The sequence below is a fragment of the Artemia sp. Qi Xiang Cuo genome, chromosome 21 (assembly GCF_049724085.1).
Source record: "Artemia sp. Qi Xiang Cuo chromosome 21, ASM4972408v1, whole genome shotgun sequence".
NCBI lineage: Eukaryota > Metazoa > Arthropoda > Branchiopoda > Anostraca > Artemiidae > Artemia > Artemia sp. Qi Xiang Cuo.
The window spans coordinates 27,452,773-27,467,518 of NC_142814.1; the positions used below are offsets into that span (position 1 = coordinate 27,452,773).

General features: G+C 36.4%; 1 protein-coding gene across 1 annotated transcript in view; it reads left to right on the forward strand.

The window, feature by feature from the left end:
- LOC148939402 (cytoplasmic aconitate hydratase-like) overlaps positions 1–14,746 on the forward strand; it is a 92,243-nt gene that overhangs the window by 8,253 nt on the left and 69,244 nt on the right. Inside the window, exons 3-5 of the mRNA XM_089106866.1 lie at positions 6,081–6,226; positions 12,606–12,638; positions 13,204–13,273. Of these exons, the coding sequence (XP_088962992.1) occupies positions 6,081–6,226; positions 12,606–12,638; positions 13,204–13,273 (249 nt within the window). The remainder of the gene's footprint in view (positions 1–6,080; positions 6,227–12,605; positions 12,639–13,203; positions 13,274–14,746) is intronic.

Sequence of the window (14,746 nt, forward strand, 5' to 3'; positions counted from 1 at the left end):
CTGTCTGCCCAGGTACTGAGGTGAAAACCAAGGTAAAAGTATGCTCTTCTGACATTTTTGCTCTGTCTGGTTTTTTGTATAGTAATGCGGAAAGTTGGAAAAATGATAAGATTATTGAGCTGGAGAATTTAGCTCAAGTAATTGGAGCCTCAACATTAGCGGTAACAGAGGTTCATTGGCAAAATCCGGATCTACTCAGTTTGTCCGGTTATAATAAAATGATAAATTTACGCTCAGATGACCACTGACTTGGAAAAAAGGAAGGAGGTCTTGCAATTTATATTAATAAGAAAATTCCTGGTGTCCGGATAGAGGTACCTGTGCTTGATGATTATGATGAGATTCTTTGGGTATTTGCAAAGCCCAGACGCACAAGATGTCAGTTCTCAAAAAGTTCTCCGAGAAAAACTTCAATTAAGTACTGACTACGTAGAGGGTAAATGCCCCACGGGTGGTATGTTCCTGCTTGGTGACGCTAACGAACTACGACTTGAGTCTTTGGAAAGAGGATTAGGTCTAAAATAGTTAGTTAATTGCCCAAGAACAAAAGATGATACGGCTCTGGACCGCATAGCTACTAAAATGTCTCAATTCTATAGGAAACCCTCCCCAGGCCCCCCAATAGGAGGAAGTTACCACTTCACCCTTGGGCTAAAACCCACAAGCGAAGTTTGGGTCACGTACACTACAGAAACAACTACAAGTCGGCCAATCACAAACAGTGGATTGTTTGGTTTCGGCAATTGGTTCACGACCGAAAAATGGAATGGCATAATTTCCACGGCTAATGCTGATGAAATGGCCACTACTTTTCAAGAAAAACTTATCGGCAAGTATCATTTCTATTTTCCTGAAAAAGTTAACAAGCATTTTTCAGCATATCGTCCACACGTTACAAAAGAAATCAAAGCACTAAGCAGGAAAATGAGACAACTTTTCAGGGAAAAAAAAATAAAGAAGCTACTACCCTGAAGAATAAAATCAGAGGAATGACCCACCAGGCAGCGACGTTGTACTACCAAAAGGAATTATCTCATTTATTGGATTCTAAGCTTGGTCAGTGGTACAAAAGGATAAAGCCAATGACCGGCAAAACGCAGACTGGACTGGGTTTTGGCTATGATGCGCCAGACAAGGAAACTGCAGATCGCCTAAACACTCACCTGGCAGCGATTGTTCAGTCACTTCCACCACTAAACTCGGAGGATTTTCCGCATCCATCTCCAGATCTTATGGATTTCCGAATCATCACAGAATTCCAAGTTCGCCTCAAATTGATGAAACTGAAGAGGACCAGTATTACACCACTCGATATTCATGTTGACCTCATTAAGGCTTTTCCTGAATTTTTGAGTGCTTTGTTAACTTTATTATTTAACAAGATTACAATGTCTGGCCAGTATCCGCAAAATTGGAAAAAAGGATTGATAACCCCTATCCCCAAAAAAGGAGGCCCTTGGGATAAGACTGGTGTGCGGGCTATTACGATGACATCGATTTTTAGCAAGATTTATGAAAGTTTTGTCGTTGGGTGGCTGACAACTTTTATTCTGCATATAATTGACCCTTAACAATTCGGTAGTATTCCCAAGGGTTCGACAAGCCATTACTTAGCTAGTTTGCGTGATAAGATTTTAAAGCATCTTGATGAACCGGAACGCTGGGTCAACCTCATCGCGATTGATCTAAAGAAAGTATTTGATTTGATCTGCCATATAACCCTTATCCGCAAGCTATTGACAAATTTTAATGTAAATGCAAATTTGGTAAGAATAGTTGCGAATTTTCTTTCAGGTAGAAGTAACAAAAAACTAAGAATAAATCAGGCTATTCTGATCCCCATCCAATCTACTGTGGAGTTCCCCAGGCAACAATTTTAGGCCCTCTACTTTTTTCGGTTATGGTAAAAGAGTTGGCAAATGATGAGAGGGATCGCTTTAAGTTTGTTGATGATCTATCCGTACTGGAGCTAGGTGAAAAGAGTGTTTCAAGTGAGGCAGACAGAACAATGGCGAATTTATCACGCCAAGCTGAGGAGGACAAAATGATCGTCAATCGTGAAAAATAGCCCGCATTAACTTTTTCTTTTCTGAGGAACAGTTCATCTCTTGCTTTGCAGAATGTTTCAGGCATCATGGATGTCAAACTCTTGGGAATATATCTCACACATGACCTGAAATTGGAAAAACAGACACAGGAGATGATCAAACGGGCAAACCAGGGTATCCTTTCTTTAAAACTCCTTGCTCGTTATGGTGTCCCAACCCCACCTATTGCGTGTTTTTCTTACATTTGCCATACCTCTGGTAGAATATGGTTGTCCCGTTTGGCATTACGGCCTGACTTCGGACCAGAAGGACCATCTGGAAAGGATCTAATACCGAGCTCTACTGGTAGTGTCTAAATCTCCCAAAGTCCCTCATTGCTCCCTTTTAAAACAATTTTCACTTACAACTCTTTCGATACGCCGAAATGAATTTTGTTTTAAATTTGGTGTCGGTATTTTGGAAAATCCGTGGATTCGTGAAACATTCCCCCCTGAGCATCTCCCTTTGCGCCAAAGGCTCCTGCGACATGTAGATCAACCATACCAAAAATTCAGCCGGTACCAGCACGACATATGCTGTACGCAAGTAGTTTTGTTGCCTCGTTCGTCAAGATTTTTAATTCTGCACCCACTCGTCAATAATTGTATGTATTTGTTTGCTTTAGTTCATTATTCTTTTTATTCGTTTGATTCTGTTTGGCTCTGTTTAGTTTGAATCTGTGAGATTTCGAATTAATGTATAATTTTGTATGATGATGGCTACGGCTGTGATTGTCATATGTTTTATATGTTTAGTGCCTTATTATAACAAGAACTGCTGCTGACCGGTATGACTCTGTAAGGCGTTTGAAAATAAAATCGTTTTATTTTATTTTTATTATAATAATTAAAAAGTAGGCCTACCTGAGTTGTCAAACCCCTTTAGTATTCAGTTTGTAAATTATGAACTGGCATCTGATTCAGCTGAAAGAAAAGTTCTAGTAAAGGTCCTGTCCTTGTATGGTATACCAGAATGTTATTGTGGGAATAATGTTGCTACTGTGAAGGTATGAAGCAAGGTGTTGCTGAAGCAGGGTTGTGTCCTGTCCCGGTTTATATGGGTTATTTTGATGGATTTCGTTCGAATTTACGTGGGAAAGGCTGTGGGAGAACATGGTATCACATAAGTATGTATGACGACACTAGACCCTTAAGGTCCAAACCGGTGGTGTTGATCTCCGTTTCGTGGCCCTTCAGCCAGGAAGTGCAATGGAGGGCTGGGGGCCAGCCATCCTGTGATTTCGCACACCCTTCCTGCTTACCTTCCCCAGATTTCTCCAGGTACCCATTTAGAGCTGGGTCGACTCTGGCTAAGCTTACAGAGTCACACCAATGACTCGCGTCCCAAATCCAAATAACTGGCCACGCCAAGGTTTGAACCCCTCCCCCTTGGACAAAGAATTCTCAACCCAGCGCACGTCCACTTAGCCAGGACAGCTGGTATCACTTAGGATGGCAAAATTCTACTAAACTTAGATTAAGTAGATAAAGTAGATAATCCGCCCATGTTATACCTACTCTAAAGCCAGAAGGCGATCCAACGAGCGTGGGCTCCTACAGGCCTATTAGCCTTCTCTCCTGTGTTGGCAAAGTCTACGATAGCGTCTCCAATAAAACACTTCATCAGTACCTGGAATCAAATGACCTTCTAGGCGATCGCCAATATGGATTCCGCCGGAAACGCTCAACGTTAGACTGCCTAGTGGCCCAGTATCAGGAGTGGATGGAACTAATGGCAATGGGATACGACATCAGGCTACTATCCTTCGACATTGCGAAAGCTTTTGACAGAGTATGGCACCGTGGCCTGCTAAAGAAACTATGTGTATGGTGTTCGTGGATGTCTGTTTAAAGTGATTGAGAGCTTTCTTTCCGATCGTTCTCTGCGGGTTGTTCTTGACGGGTTTATTTCCCGCGAATATCCAGTGAAAGCAGGGGTACCCCAGGGCAGTGTCTTGGGACCTACGCTCTTCCTTATCTACATAAACGACATGGGAGACAACCTCGCAAACCCTTTGCATCACTTTGCCGACGATACCACGACACACTCAGCCGTCCCTAAACACGAAGACCCAACACAAACCTCCGTTTCCCTACAGATGGATCTTTTGAAAATTGAAAAGTTGTCTGATGCATGGATGATCAACTTCAATGCATCGAAAACAAAGGAGCTTCTAATTACCCGATCAAAGGTGCCACGTGAACACCCCAGTTTCATCTTCAAAAATGACGCTATAAAGAGAGTCAACGAGCTTCGTCTACTGGGGATTCATTTTTCCACCGATCTCACTTGGAACAACCACCTTGATCGGGTGAGAACCTCCTGCGCAAGAAAGCTGGGAGTTACTCTTCGCTGCAAAAACCTTCTTCCATCAAGCTCGATCATCCCACTCTACAAGTCTTGCATCAGACCCATAGCTGAATATGGATGCCCGTTATTTGCTGGTGCTCCGAGAACGCTGTTGGCACCACTTCAGAAGATCCAGAATAGGGCAAATAGGGCGGGCTGCGCCTCTAAACAAGAATTGCTCCAGCCTCTAAATGAAAGGTTTGATGTAGCGTCGATGGCTATTTTATACAAGTACATGAATTCGCCTCCCTCAGACGAGCTCTCTCGAATTGTGCCCCCTTTGTCCAGCCGACAAGGTAGACACGAAGGCACACAGCTCGGTCCAATTATCTAAAGGAGGATACGCCGAAAACCGAGTACTTGAAGAACAGCTTCATCCGGCGTTGCACTTCTATCTGGAACGATCTTCCTGGGGATATTATCCTTGCAAATCCCTCTGTTGACACCTTAAAAAGAAGGTTCAATAGACATTTAAAACCTCGAGGCAATTGAAAGAGGTAAATGAATAGCGGCATATCATATACTTTGAAGTACCTGGCGCCGTGAATATTGTAATAAAAAAAAAAAAAAAAATTAAGGCACTGGAAATAAAAGGGGGTGAATAGGAGATGTTTAGTAACGCTAAAATTGATCTTGAGAATAGCTTTAAAGGAAATTACTGAAAGGAAATGGGATTTTCCTGGGAGGAGTTATAGAGTGTAGCTTTGAATAGTTGGGATGGAGGAGAAGCGTGTGTAGCTGTTTTGGCTTCGGGCGGCTTGACGCTGGAAGAAGTCGTTAGTAAAAGTAATAGTTTGGTGCTATACTTTAATACATGTTTCTATAAAAATAAATTCAACGCCAACTTTCATAAAATTAAGGGAAAATAAACCTAAGTTCATAAATTTAAATGTTACTGTACTTTCGTTGGTAATTAGCAAATCTGGACTATACAGTTTATGCTTATGCCTTAGCATACAGTTATGCCTTATCAAAAAAATCTTGTCGTTTGAAATAATAAACGTGTCTTAAATCATAATAGAAATGATAAATTTGGTATTTTAATTTTAATGAAATTGACAGCATTGGATCTTTTTTTGCAGGAAATACTGCGAATTCATACAATTATGATTATTGTCGATATAATTAACCTCATTCTTAAAGAAAAGACAACTAAGTATTCACATTGTTGAAGATTAGCTTGTCTTCAATTCGAGACTTGCAGAAAGTCCATTTATGAGAATATCTGTACAATAAAAGGAGACCTAGGACACAATATTTTCTTATTATGCAAATAAAACTTAACGACGGAATCTTTTCGAGCATCTGGAACGTTTTCTCGATTCTGTTACCGATTCTGATTCTAGGAACGTCCCAGGTTGTCTTGATTCCCAATTCTGATTTTATTGTCCTGTCATTAATATACGCCAGTCTAAAAGGGGGTGGGGGTGGGTCTGACATTGGTCCAATGATTCCTCCACAACAAAAAATTTCAAAACTTGATGTGTATATTCTCCCTTCTATATTTATTTGATTAATTAAGAAAGTTTTTCATACCGACTTAATTGTTATTATCCAAGTAACTTAATAAATTTCTATATCAAACGCGTTCTTGGGTATAGTCTAGTTTACATAAAGCCTATTTTTTACCAAATATTTTCTTAGGATTTTACGGGTGTGCCAGCGGTTGTTGATTTTGCTGCCATGCGAGATGCTGTAAAAAGACTTGGAGGAGATCCAATGAAAGTCAACCCCATCTGTCCTGCTGATTTAGTTGTCGATCATTCTATACAAGTTGACTTTTCTGGAAGGTTAGTTAACTTTTAATATTATTCCTTGTCATTATGTTTTATGACATCTGTCAGGAAGACATCTGGTGTTCTGTTACTCGTAATATTGAATTTCCTTGTTAAATGACGAGGGAATAGCGTCTTTTTTAAAATACGTCAAACTTATACACAATCGCCCGTATTTGAGTTCAGCACCACCATGCAAATCAATTCCTTGTTGTCTCCTCTTTCATTCATCATCAGCATTAGTTACCGAACTTGCAGCATTATTTTGTACAAGCCAAAGCGTCTTACAGACGATAGGCACAAAAAAGAACAATAAACTCTAGCGTATACTCTTTTGTTAGGACTAAAGGAAATAGTTTCCCTTACCCAAAACACAAAGTATTTTAATTCTCTTACTCCTCCCTACAAAAGATCCTGTAAGTTTCAATTCATTTCCGCAGGTTATGCTTGAACTACGTGTAAGATCCGTCACTTTTTATGGAAACTTACTGACTATGCAATCTGCCTAGTGAGATATTCTAAAGTGTCTTTAGGCTTCAGGTATAAAAAAGAAACAAAAACATATGCTCTCTTGTGGGCATCCTAAAATCATCTGACTTCTTAAAAGTTCTCCAGAGAAGTCGTTACCCTTATTACATATCACGTAATTATCTTCAATTAGCAACCGGCTAGCTGTACTAGCCGATTAGTTATCGCCTTGGACTTGCAGTTCTGTGTCTGTAAGGGCAGGGGTTCGATTCTCGGTGTCGCTTATTATCTGATTTAGAACGGGTGTCAGTGGTGTGACTTTAAGCTCAGCCAGAGTGGATCCAGTTCCAAATTGGTACCTGGAGAAATCTGGGGAGAAAACACAGAAAGCATAGGATAATCATACAATGTACAATGCATAGTACTCCCACTCGAAGGCACAGAATCAGGAGATCGGTACCTGCTCTAGGCGGACAATTGGCCAACAGGCAAAAAAAACTTTTGGGATGTTACAGACTAAAATAGGTTGCTTTTTCTTGCTGTTTCTCCTTCCTTTTTTTATCTTCGTTTTTTTTATGCACATGATACGGACAACTGCAAATTACATAAAGTAAGTTCACCAAGGATAAATTTTATATACAAAATATAAAAAGCAGTTTTTGTGAACAATGTTTGAACTTTCTGCTTATCATTTTCCCTAATGTTTAAATTTTTATTCAGCAATTTTCAAGATTATTGATGACGACGAGGAAGCGAGGGGTTAATCCGCGGGTTGTGCTGATCTCGCCGGAAGCCAAGCTTTAAAAGTTGCGATATTGTTATGCAAGTGTGGTTTTCTTGTACCCGATAATATTTAAGTTATCATTTGATTTTTCTTCTTTGAAGAATATGTGTCTGCGATAGTCACTAAGCATGTTTTTTTTTTTTTTTTTTATGGACCATCATCTTTTACGATAATGGACCGATAATGGTTTATTTGACACATAGATATACATTAAAAGTTAAAAGTTAGTGTAGCTGTTTAATGTATCTGACTTTCAAATTGTAAATAGTTAGGAAAACATGTAATAGCTGTTGTTGTTTTTTATAATTAAGATTAATCAAATGGCTGGAATGTTATTTTATTCAAGAGTATAGCATAAGATAATGTAAATGGCAGTGACTTGATAAATAAATTATGTTAATTAGAATAAATAGAAGATAGTGACTGAATAAATAGATAAAACTTTGAAGAAAGTGACTCGAAGTTTTTTTTCTGTAAACGATGACACATGTTCTGGACATGAACTTGAAAATAAATAAAAAATAACTTTTGTATTATAAGTCGCAAACAAACATACCAAGTATTACTCTAAGAAAGAAAATTATAACACATTTTGAGAAATTAAAACTCCGTTAATTGTCTTGAGAACTGCACAAGAAACTTCAAAACAGAGTTTTTTTTGTCAGGGAATGGGGGTGGGGGTGGTGGGTAGGATCAATTTACTAATTTGAATACCCATTGAAATTGTTGAGATTAATCAAAACCCCTCCCCCATTGTAAAATTGAATAATACTGGCCTTAGTTTCGTTTTTTTTTCGGATTTTGCAAGTTCAATCTGTCTTTCATGCGACTTTTTTTATTCGTAGCTTGTAACTTATACACTATTAAAATTCTTAAAAAAAAATAACACATATTCTTGAGGCAAGGAACATTCTGTCGGGTGGGCCACTGACATTTTTATAATAGCCAAAGACTCTGTTGGGCAACAGGCATAAAGCAGAAACCTACCTTATGCTGTTTTGTGGAGATCGGAGAAAAAATATATAGCCTCTTCCATCAAACACAGAATGAATGTCCCCTTACTCCTCCCCCCTCGCTCAAAAAATTTTCCTGGAAATTTAATCTCGATCCTCGTGCCGCCAGAAAAAGCAGGATATACTTACTGAACAACGTTTAAAATTTGTCAACTTATAATGGAATCTACTGGATGCATGTGATCTCTTTAACCGTGTGCAATGCTAGCTTGCCTTCAGGCGTAAAAAGGAAAATAAACTTATACTTTCCAGATATTTATTCTGATATCAATCTGATTATCGGTAATCAGCTGACGGTGTGAGGGTAAAAGTGCTCAGGAGATGTAACAGTGCTCTGGAGAGCATCGTCAATGTTACGCCTAAATGTCGTATCTGATATTTTTGAACTTCCGAAAAACCTTTTGCTGCGCTACAGTCGAAGAGAGGCTGATCAAGGAGATCTACATGTTACTCACACCTTTTTCATCCTGATCCAGATTATCTGACTTATCCTCTCTTTGAGAACTGTTTTTGTCAATTATTACAGACGTGTGAAAATGTCAGATACGGATTAGGCGTAAATGTCAATGTGGTAAATATCAGGTTAGGCGTAACAGCGAGAATTTGTTGCGGTAAATTTTTACTCCTTAGTTTGACAAAATTTAATCCTGTCATAAACCAATGAAATAACCAACCTCTCAGAGTTCTACTTCTTCTTCTTCTTCAACCTACTTCTCTCAGTTTTTTTTTATTAAACATATGAAATAAAATCGATTAGCTATCAAATTTTCTCTCAATATTGAGAGCAATAAAAAAGAGAAGGTTTTCTCTTGTAAAATGATTGTAGGTTGTGTATTTGAAAAAACTTGTGCCTAAAACATCGAAGATTTCTTTTTTATTTAAAGATCGATATTGAATATGGATTTTTTTTGTAATTATTTAAAACTAAACCTTATTTTAAATATTTCTTTTCTATTAAAAAAACAAAAACAACTTTGCTCTATTTAAGGTAACATTACCAAAAACACGAAATTATTCTATGTGGTAATCTGGACTAGTTGTGTAATAAAGTGATTTATTTTCTGGGCCAAATCAATTTGGATTCTAAACTGCTCATCTAGGTGAGCACCGTCTTTCAAGTGAGCTAAAGCCCTCTAGACTTTTATATTAGCTATTGTAATGTTTATGGGTTCATTGAAGATTATATACAACAAGGGGGTAAAGGAAAGTATGAATAAAAAGATACATTGACTGCCATGTAGTAGCTTGTTTTAATTCTAAATAAATGATGTAGTAATCTGGGCATAATAGAGGACAAAAAACTAAATTGAAAATATCGGTAAAATGTTTTGTTTTATAAACTATTATCCTTTTTTGAATCAAAATAAGCTTTAGTAGAAATTTTAGACGTACCTAATATTGTTATTAGATGTCCGCTCCTTAAATTAAGTACTGAAAATAAGATGCTCTAACATAAAGTAAAAAGACACTCACAGGGAGATAAATTCTGTTTTTGAACTATCCATTTCCCAATAAAATTATTTTCGATTTTAATAACTATCAACATTCGTATGTTTCTCATTCCAAAGTCACTGTAATTAGCGAAATGCCTTTAAATGACAATATTGTTAAGTTGCTTTGAAATTTTCTACTGGATTGCTTACGATTTTCGTCAATAATCGAGATTTAGTGGTACTTCCATACCTTATTATATATATATATATATATATATATATATATATATATATATATATATATATATATATATATATATATATATATATATATATATATATATATATATATATTCTTTGGTTCTCAAGAATCAAATAGTTGACAAATGTCTTTTTGTCGGTAGGTGGCACGAGCCTCCGAAATCGCGCTGTGATAATACAATTCGCTGGGACCATCCTTGTAGGTTAGTATCCTGAATATCCTGTTCTGCATCTTAAACTTTTGTATTATCCTTAATTGCTTGTCTCTTCCTTAGTTTGGCTTTTCCTGAATGCTATTATTATTTGATGTTGAGGTTAGCATAATCGATCTTGTGTATCAAAATTTGAATTTGAGTTTCTGTAGTTCGTTCTTCTTTTTGAGGGTGAAAGGAATTCTTTTACTTTCTTTGATAGCATACCTTTCACGGGCTTACTCTTAACTACCTTCAAGTTTGACAAGTAGCTTATGTGTCATTACTTGCCTATATACATGTATATATATTTGTATATATGTATTTATTTATGTGTGTGTAATTTTTTCCCAGTGTCAGAAAACATGGGGAAATGGAGGAGAGGTGAATTCCTCTTGGTGTCAGTAATGCCTCGAGACTAGAAGAAGTATGTTATAGTACTGGGAAAGTTTACATATTTAGAGTTACTGCACTCTATTTTTGTGTCTGTACCTCACCTTTGAATGAATGCTAATTTTTTGAATATATGTGAAGTAAGTTGTGACTAATTAACCACAAACTAATTGGCACTTGTATTAATAATACTTTGCTTAATTTACCTCGGCGGAAACCAGACGATGTACTGTCCTGCCGAGAAGTACAGTATATTAGAATGGATTCCAATGACCATTGTGTTCAATCGGCTGGTTTATGTTTTTTTGTACTAAGCCCATCATAAGACTGGATCTACTAATCGCAATCCACACAACGGCACCAACTTCATGTCATCCATGTCTTGTTATCTTTTTTTCCTTTTTTCCATCCTATTCATAAAGGGTGGATGGTCCTAGAAAGGTCCTTTTTTATCTTTTTTTTTCCAGCCTATTCATAAAGGGTGGATGGTCCTAGAAACTTGAGGAGGGAGGCTTATTGGATCGCAAATTAAGACTCCAAATCAATCAAAGAGCAACATTTAACCGATTGAAAGGCCTAGAAATACGCTGCATGGAGTGAAATGATGTATATACAAAGCTGTTCAATACGCACAAATGCTAATGTATACGCTATTGTTAATATATGCAAAATTAACAATTAAGAACGAACAGAAATTGAATTAAAAAACGTGATTTCTCTGTAAACATTAAAGAGCGAATCCAAACTTAAATTAAGCAGAAACTGCAAAGAGTTAAGAGATCAAACCTAAAACGAACAGGATTTACAATAAACATTGAAGTTAAACTTCAAACAAACAGAAACTACCGCAAGCCAGGATAGTTTTTGAGCCCCGTAAACCCATCAAAAGCCTAGAGGTTTATTTGCAGGGTACTAAAAACATGGTTTATTCTGACAAGTTATTCTTTTTTCATTCTAATATCAAAATATTAGTACATCCATTTTGTTTTCGGTACATTGCTTTAGTGGGCAATATTTGTGAATGCCTACTGTGAATAGCACTGAAATGAGATCGTACCTTTACACCTTGTCCATTACCGAGGAAAAGTGTTCAAAACTGTTTATCCTCTGCAGGCACGTACGCTGGAATTTCTCCTAGGAAGGGAACACATCTTAAAAACACTAAAAATAGGCAACTTGGGGACAAAAGCATATTTGATATATTGCAAATTTATTTTTTGTGTGTGGTGGGGGGGGATGAGCTTGGACCCAATGCCCATTCACCCCTGTGCATGTGTGTGATCCATAGTATGATCGAAGGCAGGCTATCACGTGATTATGTAGTGCAAATATCGAACAAATAATATTACAAAAAGTAATATATACAAGAAAATTATCCAATTAATAAAATTATAAGTAGGCTGCAAATATTGTAAAAAGGCGAATAAATGTTCAAATGTTATCAATCAAGGCACATCAGAGAGAAAACACTAGCCTATGTGGATGTTCGAAATCAATACTTTAGGATATTCGAATATCCTAAAATACTTTAGGATATTCGAAATCAATGCTTCAAATTGTTGATTTTCTTATTTATTCTGTAAAATAAATTTTACGTTGATATGGTACATACTTTTATGATTATGGGAGCAGGAGTGGCATTGCAAAGTAAAATCTCTTAGCGCGAAATAAGAGTAACCCCAAACTCTGACTCCCCAGCCTTGTATTAAAGAATGAAATGAAGTAAACTTATTAGTAGAAAACCAAAATAAGTAACTTCGAAGTCCCCCTTGTTAAGTAAATTATTTATTATAATTGTTTCATTGGTTGAAATAGAATTTAAACCTTTTTTCAAATTTGTATATCTTCTAGATCGACTATGGCTGGCGAATCTACGAATAAAGGGTGAGTCATTAGCACTCATTCTAAACATTAAAGGGATGTTTGGGATTTGGAAAAGTTTTTCTTGGAATTTGGTCACTTGCAAAGCACGTGTGAATGCTTAGAGCACAATTCTTATTTTTAAACCCAGAATCAAAACTGCTATATTCAAAATTTTGCAGTTTACTAAAAAGACTTTTAGTGAACTTTAATTTTCGAAAGGTGATCGTTCGCTATAATAAGAAAACGATCAAAAGCTCTTTTTAAAAAGTTGTGAAATAAATTGGTTCTGCTCGGTTTGATTCACAGCATAACTACTGAATAACACTGAGAATTAATTCCTCTTAACAAGAATGAAAAAAAAGCTATAAAGGGTTGTTTTAAAATCACCGGTTTTATTCCATAATGGAATTTTTTGAAGGGATGAGACAATAAAGATTGGTCTGGTTTTTTATTTATTTTGAAAGTATTCAAATTTTTGTGCTGAAATTTTGTAGAATTTTTTGTTTTTTTTTTTACTCCAAAATTACTTATCCCAAAAGCTTCCCCAAGTAAAGAAAAAAAAGAATCTTGTTATTTTTTCTTTCAGGTCAGACTCGCTAAAAAAGAATCAAGACCTGGAGTTTGAAAGGAACAAAGAAAGATTTAAGTTTTTAAAGGTATGTTACTAATATATATATATATATATATATATATATATATATATATATATATATATATATATATATATATATATATATATATATATATATATATATATAAATACTAAATACATACTGTATCAAACAGTTCGTGGTAACGAACTGTAAGTAAGGAGCGACCCGGCTCAATGGTAACAGAAACTATAAAAAACGGAATTTTAATACCAATAGATACATCAAAGGAATCAAATTTCAATGGTGATTTCAAATATATTAGCTTTAAAAAGTTCCTTTCTACAAAACAGAAGTTACTTACCTAAGAAAATTTGGCTGATTTTCAAAAAAAGGGGGAAAGACCCCCTAAAAGTTATAGAACCCTAATGAAAATCACACCATCATATTCAGCGTATCAGAGAACCCTACTGCGGAGGTTTTAAGCTCCTGTCTACAAAAATGTGGAATTTTGCATTTTTTGCCAGAAGAAAGATCACGGATTCGTGTTTATTTTTTTTTTTTTTTTTTTCCAGGGGTGATCGTATCGACCCTGTGGTCCTAGAATATCGTGGGAGGGCTTCGAATGGGAATTAAAAGTTCTAGTGCCCTTTTTAAGTGACCAAAAAAAATGGAGGGCAACTAGGCCCCCTCCCACGCTCATTTTTTTCCCAAAGTCACACGATCGAAATTTTGAGATAGCCATTTTGTTCAGCATGGTCGAAAATATGATAACTATGTCTTTTAGGATGACTTAATCCCCCAAAGTCCCCGGGGCAGGGCTGAAAGTTTTGAGCTTTACCCAATGTTAACATATAGTATTGGTTATTGGGAAGTATACAGACGTTTTCAGAGGGGATTTTTATGGTAGTGGGGGGGAGTGGGTCGGGGGTTATGTGGGAGGATCTTACCATGAAGGAAGTTTTCATGGGAGAAGGGACATTGCTAGGGAGAAGGGACATTGCTATGAAGGGGGCACCGGATTTCCCAGCAATATTTAAAAAAAGATCAGTAATTATATATAAAAAAACAAGTTTTTCAACTGAAAGTGAGGAGCAACATCAAAACTTAAAACGACCGAAAACATTACGTATATGATTGGGTTCATCCCCCGGTCAATACCTCGCTCTTTAAGCCAAAGATTATTTAGTACTTTCATAAGAGCTATTTATTCTAATTAACGGCATTTGTGATTAAGGGGTCATTTTTAAAGAATTGGAACAAAATTCGGACTTTAGCTTAAAGAGCAAAGTATTGACTAGGGGGCGAACCCTCTAATATACGTATTAAAAATATAAGAATATAGAGGTTCGTTAAGTAAGTTAATTCGTAAGTTACGTATATTTATTACTAATAAAAACGTTTGTAAATAAAATTAAACAGGTTTCGAGAAAGCCATTTAACCAAATAAAAGTAAAATTAATATTCATTTTTTTTTTTAATCATTCATGTACGGTGAGCCAAAATCAAAACCTGCATTAATTCAAAAACGTTCAAAAA